The 21,284-nt window shown below is 41.1% G+C and overlaps 1 protein-coding gene across 1 annotated transcript in view; it reads right to left on the reverse strand.

Annotated features, from left to right (window-relative positions):
- Window positions 1–3,915: 3,915 nt before the first annotated feature.
- The window catches only part of Gfpt1 (glutamine--fructose-6-phosphate transaminase 1), a 51,036-nt gene continuing 33,667 nt past the window's right edge, over window positions 3,916–21,284 (reverse strand). The window contains exons 12-19 of the mRNA XM_048416397.3: window positions 20,065–20,162; window positions 15,642–15,762; window positions 14,960–15,117; window positions 11,673–11,787; window positions 10,286–10,413; window positions 9,153–9,320; window positions 8,340–8,501; window positions 3,916–7,668 (exon numbers count right to left, since the gene is read on the reverse strand). Coding sequence (XP_048272354.1) covers window positions 7,624–7,668; window positions 8,340–8,501; window positions 9,153–9,320; window positions 10,286–10,413; window positions 11,673–11,787; window positions 14,960–15,117; window positions 15,642–15,762; window positions 20,065–20,162 — 995 coding nt within the window. The 3' untranslated portion in view covers window positions 3,916–7,623. The remainder of the gene's footprint in view (window positions 7,669–8,339; window positions 8,502–9,152; window positions 9,321–10,285; window positions 10,414–11,672; window positions 11,788–14,959; window positions 15,118–15,641; window positions 15,763–20,064; window positions 20,163–21,284) is intronic.

Consider the following 21,284-nt stretch of genomic DNA (forward strand, 5'->3'; position numbering starts at 1 on the left):
ATCTAGCAGACTGTGAGCCAGAGAGGGAGTGGAAAGTAGGGCCAGAGTCATGCTGGCCACACTCCGGCTGTCCAGAGTCCCTTCAGTGTTAGCCTTCTGGCACATTTTGGACGTTCTGCAAATTTGACTCTATCACTTGCCAATTTATTTTCTAGATTCTGAGCTTGTGGGAACTGCTGTGACGCTTATGTTTCAAATATGTTATTCTAGAATGGGGTTTGGGTTTGCTTTTGGTCAGGGCTCAGGGCACCACTGAGAGTAAATAACCCTAGCGGGAGGCTTCTCAGGACGAGGGTTTGAAAGGGGACATCTGGAGCAGGAGTTGATGAGAAGACTTCTCCCACCCTAGCGCTGAGGCCTGCATTCTCCGGTATGCCCGCATCTCTGGCGAGCTTCGTTTGTAGCATGGCCTTATTAGGATGTTCTACTCTGCTCGGACTTCCTGTCTTTAGCCAGCTTTCATCTGCCTCCTGACTGGGTGTACAGCCACTAAAATAGATACCCAACAGATGCCCCTCCTGGTACAGTCAGTGGCTTCTGTACTTGTTACTCCCTGTTTTTTTGTTTGTTTGTTTGTTTTGTTTTGTTTTTTGCTTCTTAGGGTCCTTTTATTTCTTGACAGATCACTTACTTAATTTAAACTTGGGAGTTCAAAGTTGTTTTTGTATTTATTTTTATCTAGCATAAGTTTTTTGAGGAAGTTTGTTGGGCTACCTGCCCATCAGACATTCCTTAGACACACACACACACACACACACACACACACACACACACACACTCAGTACCACCTCGCTAAAAAGAGGAAATTCACATCCTGTCCTGATGAATCACAACACGATGTATGGTAAAAGACACAAAGATAACGGAAGATAAATACACACATATAATACTCTCAGGCACTTGTCAATGCTAACACTTGAAAAATTAGGACCTTACTTGAGGCTAGCCCTCAAAGTGCTAGAAGGTGCTATAGACTGCTGCCATCAATATTACTCAGCAAGCAACACTGAGCAGCCAGGCCTGATTGCTTGTACTTGCTGCAAGTGGCAAGTCTGTTGGTTGAGGGTAAGTAATAAAAATACTTTTTATTGGATTTGAGGTCATGCCCCCGATTTCATGTCAACTCATTCAGAAGCCCAGGGCTGGGGAAGCCAAAGGCCCTTGTGCAGAGCCTGCTACAGTTAAGATTGCCTTCTAAGAAAGTCTGCCTGTCAGCTTTACTCAGAAACTTCTTGCAGTGGCCAAAATAAACGTGGAAAGTCACACCTGATTAGCGATGAGAACGGTGGCTCATCTACAGCGCCCCCTTGAAGGCTCAGGCCACATGCAAGGGCAAAGAACCTGAACGCTGAGGGGAGGGGGAGAGGGAGTGGTTGGCGCAGACGTCTGGACCCCATCGCTCTTGCACTCGTCCGCTCACAGCAGGTGTCATTGTCTGCACAAGACTGGGCCTGCCAGCATCCCATCATGGAGAGAGAAGTAAGTACTCAAGGGACCCCAGCCTTCCCTTAAGGAGTGTATGTAGTGGCGGTTGCTGCAAGAGGACAGACATTTTCTTGAATGGTGAATTCGCTGTTAAGGTGCCCATGTTTGTGTGAACAAACCCTTGCTCATGCTCCTGTAAACGACCCTAATAAAACTCACTGAGTCTCAAAAGAAGAACTGAAAGTAGAAGGGAAGAGGCTGATGAACGGGAAGAGCAAGAGATAGGGTGGGGGGCTTATGATCAAATACATAACATACACGAGAATGTCACAATGGGACCCACTATTATGTATAATATATAATACAGACCACTTTAAAAAATATCGTGGGGACTCAAGAGATGGCTCACCAGTTAAAAGCACTTGCTGTTCTTCTAGAGGACCTGTTTAATTACCAGCACTCCCATCCAGCCACTCAGAACTGCTAATTCCAGTGTTAGGGACTCTGACCACCTCTTCTTGTCTCTGCCGGTACCTGAACACATGGCATACAATCACCCAGACACACATTCACACAAAACCAAAGTATTTTGAAGTTCCATAATATAACTTACTTGTGACTTTGTTTTTTGATACTTTTTTCTTTTTAACTATATAAGCTAATGTATATATACTTCACACACACACACACACACACGCATATGTGTGTGCATGCACGTGAGTGCAGTGTATGGAGGGCAAAGAAGGGTAGAGGACCCCAAAAAGCTGGAGTCACAAGTGGTTGTGAGCTGCCCAACATGAGTGCTGAGAGCCACACTCAGGCCTTCTGGAAGAACAGTACAAGATCTTAACCACTGAGTCATCTCTGCAGCCATTAGATGTGTCTAAACCACTCAGCATACCGCTGAATTTCACACAAATAAACGTTCTACTTGTCTTCACTCCAATGAGCATGATTTAAATTTACTCAGAACATAGAGAGGTATACTGGTAAATGAATGGGACTAATAACTGTTTTCCAATTATTTAAAGGCTTTTTAAACCATATTTTCAATTACACATCCATACTTCATATTCAAAATCTCCTGAATAAAGAATGTGGTTCTATCTAGGCACTCTTCTGTTGGAGAATGTTATTTGAAGGTGTGTGACTTTTCTTTATGTTGCATTTGTTTAACGTAAAGCTGTGTGTGGTTCTTTGCCCGTCTAAAATACCTGATGATCCTAATAAAGAGACGAACGGCCAATAGCAAGGTAGGGGCAAGGACAGGCAGGGCTAGAAAGCAGAGTATTAATAGAAGGCTAAATCTGAGAGGAGGAGGAGCAAGAGAACAAGGAGAGGAGGACATCAGGGGCCAGTCACCCAGCCAGTCACGGAGTAAGAAGGCAAGTAAGACATACAGAAGTGAGAAATATAAAAAGCCCAAAGGCAAAAGGTAGTTGGGACAATTTAAGGTAAGAAAAGCTGGCAAGAAACACGCCAAGCTAAGACTAGGCATTCATAACTAAGAATAAGCCGCCATGTGTGATTTACTTGGGAGCTGGGTGGCACTCCCCAAAAAAGCCCTCCCCCCATAAAAGCCAAAAGAATAAAACATCACACAACACTCTCTGACAGGGTGAGCCTTGCATCTGAGTCAAAGGGTTAACACCCAGCTCACCAGTGTGCCCTTCAGTCTCGGAAATAACGTGCTCTGTCACTGGAGAGGCCGTTCAGTCTGGTAACAGCCCTTCACTTGAGCACGTGTATTGTTAGTCACTGAAAAAGAGACCTCTGCCGTGTCCCCTCATTAGGGCAGCTGAAGAACCATTCTGCTCTCAGCGCCACCCCTGGGAAAACAGTAAAATCAACATACAAATGAGGCAAATTTAAAGAAAATTTTTATATCAAAACCATGGTGGGGAGGTGAGGAGGTCATGATCCCTGTTGCAGAGAGCAGAGGGAACAGGAAGACGAGAGGAGGAGCAGGGCAGAGGCTGAGCAGTGTGAGTGCCCAGCCAGGGCAGGGCAGCATGGACCTGCCGTTCCCGGTTCTATACTGGACACCTTACCTATGGAGTGCCCAGTGCAGGCCAGGTGTGACACTCACCCTCACTCTTCCTGCTCCTGCGGCTTTCAATGTATCTTCAACTTTCTCATCTCTGTTGTCTAAAAACCTGTACAAGAATTATTTTTCAAAATGTCAAGTACTATGCATCAGAGTGTTATCTAATAATAAAACAACTGGGAGCCGGTGTAGAGACATGTGGTTCTGGATAACTGCACGATCATTTCTTTTTTTAAAGTAACAGAAATGAAACATGAGACATGTTTACTAACAATGAAAGCAAAACACTGGCTATATTAAGACAGCACCAATTTTAAAATGCTACACGCCTGTGTGTTTCAAACACTGATAAATCCTTCAAAAGGAAATACTATGGACTGTGGCCTAGAGTGTGCGGCCCGGATGCCATCCCAAGCCCTAACAAAAAGGAGCAAACACACAGCAAGGTTTTGGGTAATTTATTCACAGTTCCGGTGTAGTCACGGGATTTAACAGGACGTGAGGATGAAATAACCATCTGGCTCAGAAAACTAAACATTCATTGAAAAGAAAACAAAATCAAAACAGATTATTGTAACCCCCCCAGTCCCACAGAAGTATAATTTAAACAAATATCAAAACTTTATTCATGGAAAAACACTTCACCCAGAGAACATTGAAAAGTTAACAAGACCACTGCTACACTCAGTCTGGAAACTGTACAGAAAACAAGATGATGCGAGAATTTCCACGTCGTCCTCATCAGCCTTTTACAGCTCACAGGTACACAACGGAACTCCAGTCTTGCTTAAGCACAGACATCACTATACAAAGCCAACGTCAGCTTCATTATCTGTCACCACCTGGATCTGAGGACGTGTTTCGATTCATCAAGCTATGGAGACACTGAAATACTTAACAATCTTCAAATACAGTGAGAAAGACCAACTTATATGTTAAAACTTTCAAACTTGAGAGTAAACAGAATCATGTGAAATCCATCTCCAAGTTTAAAACACTGCTAGTATTCTTGAAGACACAACTCACTAAACATGTGGATGTCATGAACCAAAATGTCTTTACCATTCCCTTCCATTTCTTTGGCCTTCCTAAATTCAATGTGAATTATGAATTCTTTTTTAATAAACACTTTCCAATGAGATTGTGCTTTTATTTTTTTTAGAAAAATCATACCAGTTATAGTATATAATAAACAGGTAACCTTAGTTTCTTTTATTGCTATAGAATATCCTCATTGTAAAAAAAGACAAAAGACTGCCCCCCCCAAAAAAAACTGAAAGTGTGTTTGTTAAAGTTCAGCTGTTTCCTTCTCTAAAGAGTGACAAGAACGACTTTCAGAGGAATGCAGAGACCAAAACCAGGCTCCTTTCCTCCCTCTTCAGAACTACTCAGGTAAGAGCCCTGGATTCAAAGGGAGACAATCGTGTTACCTCAGAAACCACTCAGGACACAGAAAAACAGCCTCCTGCACAATACCTGGAGTGTCCCTCTGAGGAGCGGGGACACTGTGGCTTATCTCGGCATATTATTAACTGCGGCCTTTTATCGTACCGTAGACCCATGTACCGTGGACAGACCGGGACAGCGGCTAACGAACATGTTCCAGAACGCGGAGCGCTGTTTAAGTAAACAAGTCCTTTCACAGCATCTAACACCTCAGCTCAGCTCCATCTTTCCACTCTCCCACCTGTGTCTTCACAAGACCCAGACCCACCAGGGACGTCAGAACTGCTCTGCTGCCCAGCACACACTGCTCACAACAGGTGTTCAGACACAGCGGCAGACAGTCACACACTACAAGTGAGTACTGCACCTTCTGTAGCCTTTTTACTCCTGTGGCATAGGTGAGTTTTTTTAAAAGTGGACTTCAAAGTAACCATTAACTGGGTCCTCCACAGTCCTCCCTGCCTAGCAAGGGCTCCCAGGAAAAGATGTATGTGCGAACTTAAACTTTAAACACACTACAAGAAAGAACTTTTAGAGAAAGCCTCCCTTTTCAGGATATTTTGTTTTGAAAAATTAGATTTCTGTGTCCTATATTATACCAAATTTAACTGGGCTACTCATTCACTCACTCAGTGGCTTGCCTCACTAAAATATCAGGGTGTTAAGAATTAACTTAATAAAAGAATTTAAAATCACTACTTAACCAGGATAGAAAGCAAAATGGGATAGGGAAGAGAAAAGTATTTGTTTAGAAAATACTACTCTGGCCTTCATTGGGCTTTTGACTGGTTTTTAGGATTTATCCTAGTTTGGAGTGTGTATGGAAGGGAAACTGGTGAATGGGTTCAGAGTCAGAGCCAGACAGAATTAAGTTTCCATATTCTATTACATAGAAGGTGATTAGAAAAACTGAGCTGTGTAATTCAAAACAGCCCCAAGAGGACTCTGGATTAGTAACTGAGGTGATGGATGACCTAAGAATACTGTGGTGATCATTTCACAATGTCTCAGTGTACCAACATCACCCTGAACTCCAGAGCAACACATGAAAAAAGACAACAACAACGAAACACATACAACTATGAGTAGCCATGCTATTACACCAGCACAGGAAATGACATGATACACATGCTAGACAAATATGAAATCTTGGAAATAATTACAACAGATAAAAGATAAACTAACTAAAGCAGCTACATGGGGTAGAAACTGTGGCCCTGTCTTATGTTTTTAAAAATCAGGTTTCCAGTCTCTATCAATGGGAGTGAAACCTTCTAAAAAGCCTGAAGTTACATAAACTCTGTCTTCAACCCACCTTCACAGGAAGCCTACACTTCTGCACAGCATGAACTGCTTAACATCAAGTTCAAACACAAAGAGTGCGCTACCAAACCCACTGCTGCACTTCCACAACAGCGGTGAAAGCTTTTGAAAGAAATGGACCTAACTGAACATAACCACCTTCCTACAGCCACATGATCTGACCCAAATAATTCTATGAAGAAATTATTCCACACATTTTTAGGGTGTCAAACTAATGTTCTATTTTAAATACTTTATCCCAATTGTTGACCTCCATCGCTGACACTATCAGCATGAAGGCATGTCAATATCACTTCTTCATACTGCATTCATTCCAAAACAGGAGTCAAGACAATACAAAGGAAAACATCTAGAAAGCAACCCTAAATCATGTCACTCCACAGTGGAAAGTATGTGATGTTCTAAGCCTCATCTACCACATACACTGAAGATCAAACAACCAGTGCAAATCTCACGAGTTATCAAAAAGAACCTCCAAACTGCTACAAGGGATGCTTTCTGCTGCAAGGTAGGGAAGGGAGTTGGGACAAAGCTGAAGAGAGAACTGAACATGCCAGTACCAATCTGAGATGCTTGACAGCAACTCTGCTGTGATGTTAAAGGAGACAAAGGGTGTCATTCAACAGTATTGTTTTTTAAATTAAGCTCTACAGTTTCAAGGCAATGCAAACCACTCTGAGGAGGTGAAGAAACAGGTCCTATCTTCAAATGTGCAGCCACACTGTCGGGGTCTGAAACAGTTCAGAGGGAGGCTGCACAACTCCACACGGTGCTTTATTCCAGTGTGGAGGGCACAATGCACCAACACTGCCCTCGTGCTCCCTCTACCTAGAGATGACAGCCATATTTAGACTAATTTAACTGAACTTAGGTTTTTTAGGAGAACAGTTTGATTTACAAACAAAATATAGACAAGCTTTAAAATAAACCACAGCATCTTCAACTTATAAATAATGTAGCAAAGCCTTCAGCAGGTACTAGCACACATTGGCTTTTGACTTTGAATATTCCAATGACATGTATTGGTCTTTTATCAGTCTGACTGAATCAAGGCATGGGAAAACAACAATCATCTCAAAAACTCAACAATCCTCCTTGATTGAAGTGGAGGACCCAGAAATTCATTATCCAGTTCTTTATACAACACTACAGCTAAAATCTCTTTGATTTCAGGTTAGATTTAAATTCTATTAATCAAATTCCCCCATGTATTATTGAAAATGAGGCAATTGCACAAAATCATTAATTGAGAGGGATAATTATAACTGATATATAAATAAGAATTTACTAAAAAAGGCTTTCAGGAGGCAACAGTTTAAATCAAAAATTTAAATATAAAAGGTGTCTCATGTTGCTTAACTGTCATAAGTTTCAGATGCCTTTTATTCTACAGTGACAGATTTGGCAAGATTCCGTGGGAAATCAACCTGCAAAAAAGAAAATTATATTAAGAAATATAATCATATAATTTATCTTGTAAAATAACTTAAAAACCAAGAGGAAAGTGCTAATATATACTGGGAGAGCTACCTCAGTCCCTCTACGGAGGTAGACCTCACAGGAAACCCTGGAAACATGACAGGATATTTTGGTTCCCACAATAGCAAGAGGACTAAGAATGCTACAAGTCCTGCAGCCCCCACTGTGGGAGTGATCCAAACAACACAGACTTGCCCCACCCCAAAATGCCAATCACAGCCCTTGCCCAGTCAGTCTAAGACCTGGAGTAAATGTCAAGGCTTCTTCAGATCCTGTGGGTAAGAAGAAGGCAATGTAAACTAGGGACTGGGCTGTGCGAAGACACAAAGCAGCAGATCTTCAAGAGCTACTGTGAAGGTTGGGAGGGCTGGTGGGACACAACAAGCAAAGGTGTTTGCTGCCAAACCTGAATTCACTCCTTAGGACCCACAGGATGGAAGGAGAGAACCAGTTCTTATCAGTTGTCCCCTGACCTCTACCCATGAACTGTGACATGTATATACACAAACAAAATAAATAAATATCTAAAAACAAACAAACAAAAAAGTTGGGACTAACTGTATCAAGATGTACCCTAGAGTTCCAATGCCACCCGAGTTCTACAGAGGCGGTTACTCACATCGTAGCCTCTCAGCACAGCCAGATGGAAAGCCAGCAGCTGCAAGGGGATCACACTGAGAATGCCTTGCAAGCAGTCCACTGAGTGGGGCACCTTGATTGTCCTTTTTGTGTTCTTAATGGTCTCGGTATCCTCCTTATCACAGATCACGACTGGGCGCCCCTGGGAAGAAAACCACATGCAGACACAATCACAAGAAGTACATGCTAGGCGACAAGTGGGCATGTGCTCCACACTGCAAGATACACAGACACTCTCTGACTGCTCATGTAGATGGGCACAAACAGGTTTTATGGAACTCAGTAGATTTTTGTCAAAAAATTTACACAAGAAAGAAATGCCAAGCTTAGTACTTGAATACAGATTCACCTTCCTTTGAAGTTCAAGTTCATTTCAAGTACACTGTGTTTAGGGAGAAATATCTCTGGAATTAAATATAAGCCAGCTGATGGTGGGAGAATATGAGGCCCAGCATTCATGTTAGTGTAAACTCTACACACTAGAGTTTCTTTTGAAGGAAAGACTTCATCATGTTAAAGTAAAAAGAAAACATTGTGTTAACGGACAGAAGAAAGAATCTGGAGACAAGGGCCTAGTTTTGGTTTAGATCTTATATTATGAGAGCTGATTATGAGAGAGAGGATGGTCAGGAACCATCAAAATCTGAGTCTCTGGCTCCCTATATATAAACGGCACAGCAAAGGAGCTGGCAGGCAAAGCATGGTTTGCGGTCACCTCCCAGGCCTGGTCTGTCACCTGTGCCTTGGTAACCCCACTCAGAACTCTAGGCTATTATCACAGCGCCTGCCCTACCTGGCGTGCAACCACTTGCTGTAGCGCGTTCTGACACTTGGCATAAGTGTGGTCTCGCATGATGATCATGATGACAGGCATCAGCTTGTCCACCAAGGCCAGAGGGCCGTGCTTCAGCTCACCAGCAAGGATGCCTTCAGAGTGCATGTAAGTAATCTCCTTGATTTTCTAGAATTAAAGAACCAGGTAAGTCTTTAGTTCATTTTTCAAAATTCTACTTTTAAGGAAATATTACACAAAGCATCTGCGATGGTTAGGTCTACTAAGAAGTATTAAAGACTACTGATCTGTCCCTAGAGCTAACAACAGATCATCACTTCCATAACACCAACAACCACAGTGTTGAAGTTCTACAAGAGTATTCTTAAGGATTCAGACTATCAACAGCAGTCATGCTGTGCCTTACAATTCACTTCAACTTCTTATCTAGTGAACCTTAAGTCAGTTGTTTATATTTCAATAGCATGTATACCCAACTTAAAATGCTAACCCCTAGATCCCATGTAAACATTTTCTTGGCTTTCACTTTTGAATTAAGTTTTATGGCATCTTCTTAAGGAAAACAAACTACAATATACATACAGAGGCATTTTAAACATTTTGCCTATTTCAATTCATTTGTTTTACAAGTATGTGGGGAGTCAGTAAGATAAGGAAGCTTGCCATCAAGCCTGACAGCCTGAGTCTGATGTCTAGGATTCAAATGGTTGGAAGAAAACTGACTCCAGCTTGAGCTGTCCCGATTTCCACACATGCACTGAAGCATACCACCCCCTACCCATGCATGTGCGCACACACACGCACACACACACACACACACACACTCCTAAATGAATGACAAGGCACAGTGATATTTTGAATGCCTGGCTTTCTGTGGGTTAAATCCCTAGTACTGCAGTATAAATAAAAGTACATGTTCCCACCGGGTGGTGGCAGCACACACCTTTAATCCCAGCACTTGGGAGGCAGAGGCAGGTGGATCTCTGTGAGTTAAGACCAGCCTGGTCTACAAAACAAGTTCCAGGACAGCTAGGGCTGTTACACAGAGAAACCCTGTCCCGAAAAACCAAAAAGTATATGTGCCCTGTCGCTAAGTCATTAGGAGTAAAATCAACTTAAGTGAGAAAACGCACCAGGGCTCCTTCAAGACACGTAGCGTAATGATAGCCTCGTCCCATTATCAGGACTGACTTCTGGTGGTACAGTTCTGTTGCCAGCTTCTGAATTTCATCATCCATGCTCAGCACTTCCTTAATCAAGTCTGTTAAGATAAAGATTAGCCCAGCCTATGAAAAAGGAGCAATACATAGATAAAGTAATAATGCTATACTGGAAGCAGACAGCAAAGACCAGTACTTCCTCTCTTGTATGGTATCAGCATGAAATTCTCTTAACACGGAGGAAAACCAGAAAGACCTTCTAACTATGCAACTACAAACCACAGCACCAGGAGTAAGATGAGAACTTCATCCATTGTTCACTCCCTTCCACATCAAACGTATAGAAAATAAAATAAAGAGCCTTAGTTTGGACTTCCAGATAGGATGGTGGGCCAGAAGCTGCCTCCTGTGATACAGTCGGGGAGAAAAGTTAGAATTTTAAAAAAAAAAAAAAAGACTCAAGGGGTCAGAGATGTAGTTCAACTGGTAGGAGTTAGAGTGTGCTTGCCTACTATGAACAGCAGCATGGGGTCAAGCCCCATAACTGCATAAAACTGGGCATAGTGGATAACACCTGTAATCCAAGCATTCAGGAGGTAGAGGCAGGAGAATCATTCTCATTCAAGGTCATTCTTCCCTACATACTGAGTTAAAGTTCACCTGGGATACAAGAGACCTGGTCTCAAAAAAAGATCAGAAAAACCACCAGGCAAAAAGTAACCAAATGGAGCATAGCTCTACACCTATGGCTCCTTTACTGGGAGAAGGGAAACAGAAGTTTCATCCAAAAGGTAAGCCGCACACCCTGAAAAAGAGATGAGAAGTCTCACCCACAGGAAAAACTACAGCCCTCAAAGCCTCAAGTCAGGTTCTGGTCTGCAGACAGTGAGTGCATCCTCCGGCAGTGGGGTTCCTGCTGTCATTCTATGACTCTGTGGTGAAACACCAGCTTCGAAAGAAACACACTTCTGAAAACTGAGCTAATCAGAGCTGGATAAATCGCTTATTGGCTAAGAGCACTGACTGTTCCTCCAGAGGACCCAGGTTCAAATCCAAGCACCCACACAGCAGCTCACAACTGTCTATAACTCCAGTTCCAGGGGATCCGATGTTCTCTTCTGGCCTCTACAGGAACCTGCACGCATGTGGTGCAGATATACATTGCAGGCAAAACACCTACACACATAATAAAATAATTAAATTTAAAAACTGCACTACTCTAGGCCTAAGACTAGAGAACAGTCTCAAGTCAGAAGCTAAAGCTCAACCTGCACACACCAAAAAAGAAAGAAACCTATTATTTTTGATGCTAAGAAAAATTATATTTTAAAACACCTCTAAAATATGAGTATCTTCATACCCGGCAGCCGCTTCAATCCAAGCATGATCTCTTTACGCCTCTCTTGCATGGAGATCCTGTCATCACACATCATGAGGGCAAACATCACAAGGGACACAAACTGGCTGGTGTAAGCCTAAAACACGAAAGAAAACAAAAATTCCAGGTACATTTTAAGAACCTGAAAATTTTAACAAAAAGATGAAAATTAAATCCCAATTCTTCATAGTATACACTGTTCATCTTTTAAAAGCAACACTGTTGCTGCTGGCCTGGCTTAGCATCTATCTCTATTCTTAATCACAAAGCACTTAGGTATCTCAGACCCACATAAAATACTAATGCTTATGAACCTCCTCACATCCCTCAGAAGGAAGAGAAAAAGAGATTGAAGGAAGGCACAGATAATCTGAATGTGCCTAACCACAGTGAGGAGAAAGGACAGGGCTCCTGGCACTAACAGATCTTTGGATAGCTATAAAATGCCCCACCCCTGCCCCTTAATCTTTGCCTACTGGAATTTCCTCATTTTCACTTTTTTTTTTCTTTTAAAGATAAGGTCATACTCCATACCCTGGGTTAGGTTCAAAGTAATTCTCCTGCCTCAGTCTCCCAAGTGCACAAAGTACACGTGTGAGCTACCACACTTAGCTCATTCTCACTTTGCGCTTGAGTTACAGGAAGAGGGCACCTTGGGGCAAGGTTTACCTACGTGTGTGCACGTGGAGGCCTAAGGTCAACCTTAGGCATTCCTCGGGAGCTGCCCACTTTGCATTTTTCATTGAGACAGTCTCTCACTGGGACCTAGAGCTCACTGATTAGCAGGTAGGACACCTTTACCTGCTAAGCTATCTTGTCAATACTCACTATTACTAAAGCTGACAGTCACTTTATAAAGAAATTACATACTATAAAAGATACTTGCTTTCTTATCCAAGATGTAAGCACTGGGGAATGGGGTGAAGGGGCTACTACTAGGGTACCAGGACATGTGCTAAAGGCTTGGTCCCCAGGGTGGTCCCCCTGAAAGAGTGCAGACCTCCTCCTTTTGGTAGGAGCTGATGTCTAGTAAGGGATCCTTTGAAGGACTTTGTGGGCCCTCTGACTCTCAGATTATCTCTGCTTCCTGGCTCATTCCCTACTGCATGATTGACGGCCTAACCAGAGCTACAAAACAATAATGCTGCCTAATTTCAGACTAGAACTCCTAGAGCTATGAACTAAAAGAAACCTTTTTCTTTTCAAATTAGTTGCCTCAGCTATTGTTATTATAATGTGAAACTGACTGATAACACAACTTTGTAACTTCCTATAAATCTGAATATTTCAAATTTTAAAAAATTAAAAGGATTTGCTTTTAGAGAAAAACTGCTGATATTAATAACAACATGAACAAGCTTCAAAGGCTTCGTGCTAAGTGAAAGCCAGTTACAGAGGACATGTCCCATAAAACTCCTATTCATGAGAACTATCTGGAAAATGGGACAATATTTAGTAAGAGAAAGCAGTAGTTATGAACATAAAGCTAGAGGTTAGGAGTGGGCACTGACTGGCAAGAGCACAAAGGAAAACCTGCTGTTCTGTGAACACAGTCTCCTGAAACTGTGATGACAGTCTCACAATCAAGTAAGTTTACCACACAGCAGTGCAAGCTACACCTTCCTAAAACTGTAGAAAAGACTCGTGGTGGAATCCAGGTGGTGGGTAAATGGGTGTTAAGTCACTATAACTGCTACATGCATGAAAACTTCATAATAAAATGGAGAAATTCAAGCTCTCATAAACTAAAGGATGGAGAAGACTCTGTAAAGTACACCCCCTGCAACTCATCAATCATCTGTCCCTCCACGCATGCTGAAGTGCAGAGGTTCATGTGCTGTGGACAGGAGCCTGTGTGCCCATCCCTCATCAGAGCTGTCTGGACTCTGCTACAAACAGTTCGTTATTCATTCCCCCACAGGATGGCCCTAAGCACAAGCATCTCACATGTTTTAATCACCATATGGGGAAAATTCACATTTCAACTATGTGTAAATTATAATAATGTCAAGACTCTCAATTAAAACAAAAACAAAATATCCAGAATTTTTAACGTAAAAATCACAAATTTTCCACAAAAGTTTTCCATGAGATTTAAGGAATTAAAGCCTAAACCACTGAAACATATCTTATCAGACAATCAACAAAAAAATTAAATTTAAGCAGAAAAACAGATAAGCTGAAATTTCAAAAATCATAAGTAACATATTTGTATTTTATACACTTATACAACTTACAAAAAGTTGTATATCTCAACTACAGAAAGCAAAGCAGCTCCACACTCCTTTTAAAACCAAGGCATTTTAAATTCCTACAGATGCAATATTTAAAAAGAAACAAATACTATCCTGTAATTTCCGCTTTTGAAACTTTATGTATATATTTTATTGCTCTGACTATGTGGGGAAGGGAGAAATTGCACTGTAAATGTGCATCCATGTATCCATGCATGAACAATGGTAAGCAGGCTGTAGGTACCTTGTTCTACCACTCTGACTTAATGAAACACAGCTGGTCACTGAACCTGGAGCTAAGTTGGTGGCTAACAACCTCCAGGACCCTCCTGACTTCACTCACCCAAAGGTCACAGGCAGACATAATCGGGCTTTTTATATGGGTGCTGGGGATTTGAACTCAGGCCTTAAGACAGGAGTTCTCTGTATAGCTTTGGAACCTGTCCTGGCACTTGCTCTGCAGACCAGGCTGGCCTTGAACTCATAGAAATCCGCCTGCCTGTGCCTCCAGAGTACTGGGATTATAGGCCCAGAGTACTGGGATTATAGGCGTGCGCCACTACTGCCTGCCACACCAAGCATTCTTAAACAACGAACATGTACTCAGCAACCAATTAGCTTTTCTTTTAATTGTCAGTTTTACAAAGTATATTCCTTGTTACGGTTTTTCAAAAGTAGTGTCATATTTTGACATACTTAAGGAAACCAGGAATACATAAATAAGAAAAAATAAAAACATCAATAATTATTTGGATTAAACTGTCTATTTCTAATTTACCGCTTTTCTAATCCCAACTACACTAGTAACAGGGCGGTGTATGACTGCTTGGAGTTATTGTGCTTGGAGAATAGAGACTGTGCATGACGAACAGAAAAAGCTGGCAGAGATCTTTTCAAAGCAGACCTGTTAAACACTTGTCCTCTGTAAACTCTGAGACTACACCAGGGAAAAGAACACATCCACTGGCCCACAGACCAGCATCCCTCACCAACAGGATGCTTAAGTAACCGCCGTGGAAGAAACCAAGGATTTACCTTTGTACTGGCCACGCCAACCTCAGGACCAGCATTGATATGAACCCCACAATCTGTCTCCCTTGATATCGAACTGCCAACGGTATTTGTGATGCCCACAGTTAGGGCTCCTCTCTCCTTACAGTACCGAAGAGCCATCAGGGTGTCAGCTGTCTCACCTGTGTAAAGTGGACAAAAGTGACACAGAGCAGTTTCAGAGTACGCTGCTTCTTACATGAAAAACTCGCTACACTTTCAACTTGTTTGTTTTAAATAAAGCATGAGGCAAGCTCTTATTAAACTTAGAAGTTATAGCCAGGCACGGTGCCATGCACCTTTACTCCCAGCACTTGGCTTGAAGAGACAGGCAGATCACTGAGTTGGAGGCCATCCTGGTCTACCTAGTGAGTTCAGGTCAACAAAGGCTACAGAGTGAGACCCTGTCTCAACAACAAAAAACATACATTTACAAGACATAAGCTTCTAGGATCTCTTTTGTTTCTTATCTGAAAATTAAGCTCTTTAAACTGTATGTAAAAATAGTGTTCATTTTTACTGAGTCATAAAGAATGTATTAGTATGACGGAAGTCAATCTGTATTTGCCAGGTCATTGAAATACCAGTTTAAGCATCAGTTCTTAGAAGATTTGCTAGAATTATTAGGAAAATTGACTTACAGTGACTTTTTCCCCCTTAAACAGACCTGATTGACTAATAAAAAAGCAAACATCATCTCGAAAGACTGGAGTGTTTCTATCCAAGAAGTCACTAGCGAGCTCCACCATCACCGGCAACTCTGTCAGCTCCTCTAGAACCTGACGGGTCTAGAGAGAAAAGAGAACACAATCTACCTTCAGACATTCTTTTTCATTGAACTTCTTTGGTCTTAATGTACAGTTTCTACTTTTGTGTTTATAAAAATAGCATACAGACTAGAGGTATAGTTCAGTGATGAGCACTTGCCTAGTATGCACAAGGCCAACCAACCCCATCACTGCTTCCAAACCCAGCGCTGCCAAAAGAAAAACAAGGCATAAATTTGGAAAACATTAAGTAATACAAATTAAAGAATAAAAAATTAAAGGTATTCAACATCACACTACCCAAGAGATAGCATTGCTAACACTTTAATACAAGTGTTTGTAAACAATCCTATTTTTCAAGACTAGACTCGCCTGGAACTCACTATATAGTTGAAGCTGGCCTCAAATTTGCAGTAAGGTTCCTATCTCAGCCTTCTGAGTGCTGGGATTACAAGGTGTGAGTCATAATTCTAAGCTCCATGCAAACATTCTTATAAGCGGATATATCCGCACCTAGGAACATTTTGAGGAGAAAAAGCACTGTTTTGAATGAACTTGTGTGTTATCTCTAACTCTCCAATTCCTAATATTTAAAATTAAAATGTCAACAATACATATTCCCTCTACTCCAAATGTTAGAAAGTTAAAAACAACAGAACACAAACTTGCTTACCAAAATCTCTTAAGCCTTGTAGATGTACAGATACATGGCAGTGCTTTAACACTGACAACAGACATTCTCGCTCACTAGCCCTTCACCTGTTTCTTCAGGCCAGCCCTGCCCTGCCTGTCTCTAGTCTCATCTCCATGTGTTCCTCCTTTACAGCAATAAAAGCCACAAAAGCTGGTGCAGGAGAGCTGTTTGCAGAGGACCCGAGTTTTTTTTTGCCAGCACCCAGGTCTAGTGGCTCACAACCTGATGGGGAAGCTCAGCCAATCACATCTGGCTTGGGTGTGGCCACCTGGGTGTTCTTGAAAAAAAAATAGAGGGATAATTGGTGATGGGATAATAGATTGGTATTTGTGAGTTATTGTTTTTAGACAATTATATTGGTATCGATTCTTGTATATTGATACAAAGTTCAATTATATTGAATATTGTATGTGAGTATGCTTCTACCTCTGTTTAAAACATTTTTTATGTATTGATATATATTGTATTGATATATATATTGTATTGATATATATACATATTTATCATATTGCAGTGTACATTTCTACCTCTGATCAAGATACTTATATATTGTTTACATTTGAAGGCCATTGTTCTTATTTATTGCACAGTTGTTTATTGTCTTAATCTTTAAGTTAGATAGGTATTAAGAATTGTAGATCAATAGTCATCTATATCTGTCATATTTAGAGTTAGGCTAACCAGGTTCTTTAGATACATACAGATTACATTCAATATAGATAGAATAATCTTCAACCTCTTCAAAGAGCTGTAGAAAATGGCATTTAAGCTAATTTAGAGTTCTGTGGTAGTGAGACACAATCACTCCTGGCAACACTGATCTATTACTGATCTATTACTGGTGTTCAGAGATTGCTGAACACCAAAGACACTCCACTTGGAACTTGTCTTCTTCTTGGCAGAACTGGCCTTTGGGCAAAAAAAAAAAAAAAAGCCCATACCTTGACCACTGACAGAGATACAGAGTATCTGTAAAAGAATAAAACAGGACTGTCATATCCTGCCACGACAGGGTAAGATAGTTCTGAAAAGTTTCTTGCCTTTGAAAATGGTATGTCAGTTACGTTTGGCCTTAGCCAAAGTTGGTTGCCTCAACATTGCAAATGACCTTGGGTGATTGCCCAGGTAGTCAATTGTCTCTGTCATTTGTTGCACATTTTGGAAATTTCTCGATTGTACTTCCTGTTTACTCAAGTAATATTACTTCCCTTCTCAGATCTTTGATGGAGTTGAAGATTTGATAATTGTAGTTACCCTCCTCATGATTTAGCTAAACTTAATTTCAATACATTATTTAGACTCCTTGAAATAGAATACTTAGTAAAACTTTTGTTATGTGTTTCTTGTTTAATATTGTTTATTGCTTGTAATTTTATATTTGATATCTGTTCCTATGGTATATAGTTGTATTGGGTTTGGTTCGATCTTGTTTAGACAAAAGGGGGAGATGATGGGGAAGCTCAGCCAATCACATCTGGCTTGGGTGTGGTCACCTGGAGCCAAGTAGATAGATAAACAGGGGTAGAAAGTGTGTGGCAGTGATCGCCTGGCACGTTTGGACTTTGGACTTTCTCCGGTAGCGTGAGTTCCCCGTTTTCAATTATTAAATTATATCTGTTGTTTTGAGCTGGTCTGGTTATTTTAGCATACCTATCGAATACGCCATCGCCAACAACAACCATTTACACCTCCAGTTCCAAAGAGGCCTACACCCTCTTCTGACGTCAGTCAGACCTATACATGTGTCACATATGCATGGAGAGAGAGAGAGAGAGAGAGAGAAACTAAAAGACCCCTGCAAAGCTGTCCATACTCCACAGCTCTGGAACTTTTGCTTGCCCACAAACTGAAAGAGAATTGTTTTGTTGTGCTTGATTCCACAGTGTTTTAGTTTATGAGTTTTCAACAACATTGCAGCAACATGATAATAATAATATTACAGCAATATGAACGCAAGTATGTAAAAATTAAGTGCTCCTACTTTTAATTACTTTTATGATGGTGTAATTTATAGTTATTCATAAATCAGATACTGACACTAATAAGCTAAATATTTTCCTTCAAATAAACGAAAGTAAAAAATTTCCCCTTAGATTACAAATGCATTACATTGGAATTTTATCTTCAAACAAACAAACCTAACAACCTACCAGATATTAAAAATGAACATAGCTCATCAGGCAGTGGTGGCCCACACCTTTAATGCCAGCACTCAGGAGGCAGAGGCAGGCAGACCTCTGGGAGTTTGAAGCCAGCCTGGTCTACAGAGTGAATTCCAGGACAGTCAGGGCTACACAGAGAAACCCTGTCTCAAGAAAAACAAAAATTAGCTCCCACAGAGAAAGAGGTAAATATTTATATTGCAGCAAATAAAAAATTATTATCATGAACTCTGGAAACCAATCTTAAAGCAGAAACTGAGTGCAAGAGACTTGTATAAGCCAGTGTGTAATCTACATCCTTATGAAGAAACTACAGCTGAATCTAACTTAAGTGGCCATCATGTCCTAGTTTCTTTACTGACAACCAATGTTAAGTCCCCAACACAGGACTTTCCCATTTCTAAACACTAACTTAGCAAAGTCTGGGCTGGCAAGATAGGTTAGTAGTTAAGAGCATCAGCTGCTTTTGCAGAGGATTCAGTTCCAATTCCCATCTGCCACACAGTGACTCACAGACATCAGTAATTCCAGGAGATTCAATGCCCTGTTCTGACCTGCAAGGGCACCAGTGGTGCAGACATTCTTGCAAGCAAAACACTCACACACATAAAATAAAACAAATAAATCTAAAATAAACTAAGTCTGTTAAAAAGCAGAATTCCTTTCTTTGCAGAAAAGCACCTGTGAAGTAAAGCCTGCTGAGGCTCCCAGAAGCCACTGGTCATCTGTCTGAGGCTAGTGGGCAATTCTAAGCAAAATAAGCAAACCCCAAAAGCTATATTAAGAGGCTGAGGAAGGAGGATCTTAGACCTGGTGTAGCAGGAGGCTGCTTTTTGTTTCGCGGCTGCCCAGACTCCCAAACTATATTATTTAAAATCACTGCTTGGCCAATTAAGTGTATTGTTAGCTAGGTTTTACATTTAGAATTAACCCATTTTTAATAGTTTATATTCTCAAAAAAAAAACCCACCTAATGACTATAAGAAGGCATGCTCTATGGGCTACTTAGGATAGTGCAAAGCCCCTTCCCACTCTAGTTATGATGTCAATCAAAGGCAGCCTATATGTATATGTAAAGACTTTTTATAGCACATCTTCCATTAACAAAGCAACTAGAACATCCTCTATCCCTTTCCTGAAATGTCATGTAAAAAATGACACAATAACATGTTTTAACAAGATAGTTTTACAAGGCTAACGCAAGATAGCTCAATAGGTAAAGGACTTGTCACACAAGTCTGGAGACTGAACTGAACCCTCAAGACTCTCATAAAGGTGGAAGGAGAGAACCTACTCCAGTTGTCCCCTGCCTTTCACATGCATGCCTCCCTATACATATCATGCACGCATACAATAATAATTTTTAAAGTTTAAAGATAGTTTTACATGGTATGTTACTAGAAATACTACTGAGCTGCAGACACTGATTCCAATACACTATAACTAAAATGTAAAGACGCCACTTACCGCCACACCAGCATGGTAACTTGTACCACAAGCAATTAGAATCAACCGCCGACACCGCTGGATCTCCTTAATGTGATCTTTCAAACCTCCCAAATTCACTGAAATAGAAATTTGTGTATATAATTACTTAGGAGAGAACCATATAAACAGAAAATTCTTTTCATAAATATCCACTGTCAATTTGAAAAACCAATACTGCTATTTTAAGCAATTCATATTTCCTGGAAGAACATTTTGTTGTAATTATGTAAATTAACAGCTTAACTGGTCCCTCACCTCACTCAACCACCATGGAGTTCAAACAGGCACTGATTCACTTTAAGTCTCTGTAGATTAAAAGTTATCTCAAAGGAAAAACTACAGGGACAGAACCAGCAGATCAGCTGACACTGAAAGCTGGATTTGGACAACAGGGGCATAAGGAAGTTTCCAGAATGTTAGAACTCTTCTGTCTTGAGTCTGTTGAGGCCATAATTATGACTGTTATAAAGTTCTGTCAAAACCCAGAATCTTATTAGGAAGCTGAGGCAATAGAGCCATATGACACTAGAAATTCAAGACCAACCTGGGCAACATAACAAGATCCTGTCTCAGAAAAAAAATGAAGCAGAATGTTACATTTAGAATGACGAATTTGATGCTAGAGAGATGGCTCAGTGGTCAAGAGGACTTCCTGCTCTTTCAGAGGACACAGGCTCAGTTCCCAGCACCCACATAGCGGCTACAACTGTCTGTAACTCCTGTTCCAGGGGAACTAATATCTTCTTCTAGCACCAGGTACACATATGCACATGGTGCACATACATACAATAGGCAAAACATGCACACACATAAAATAAAAATCTTTTAAAAATAATTACTTTTAAAAATTTTGTTTATGTTTTATGTATATGAGTGTTCTGCATGCATACCTTCATGCCAAAAGAGGGCATCAGATCCTATTATAGAGGGTTAGGGTTAGGGTTAGGGCTGGGGTTAGGGTTAGGGTTATCACCCTCTATAACCACCATGCGGTTGCTGGGAACTGAACTCAGGACCTCTGGAAGAGAGCAGTCAGCACTCTTAACCTTTGAGTCATCTCTCCAGCCCCCCCCCCCAAAAGTTACTTTTTAAAAATGATGACTTTGGGCAGGTGAGATGACTTAGCAGGTAAAGGCATTGCTGCTGAGCCTGATGAGCTGAGTTCTACTCCTAGGACCCACATCACAGAAGGAGAGAGC

This window comes from Myodes glareolus, chromosome 6, assembly GCF_982192425.1.
Source record: "Myodes glareolus chromosome 6, mMyoGla1.1, whole genome shotgun sequence".
Lineage (NCBI taxonomy): Eukaryota > Metazoa > Chordata > Mammalia > Rodentia > Cricetidae > Myodes > Myodes glareolus.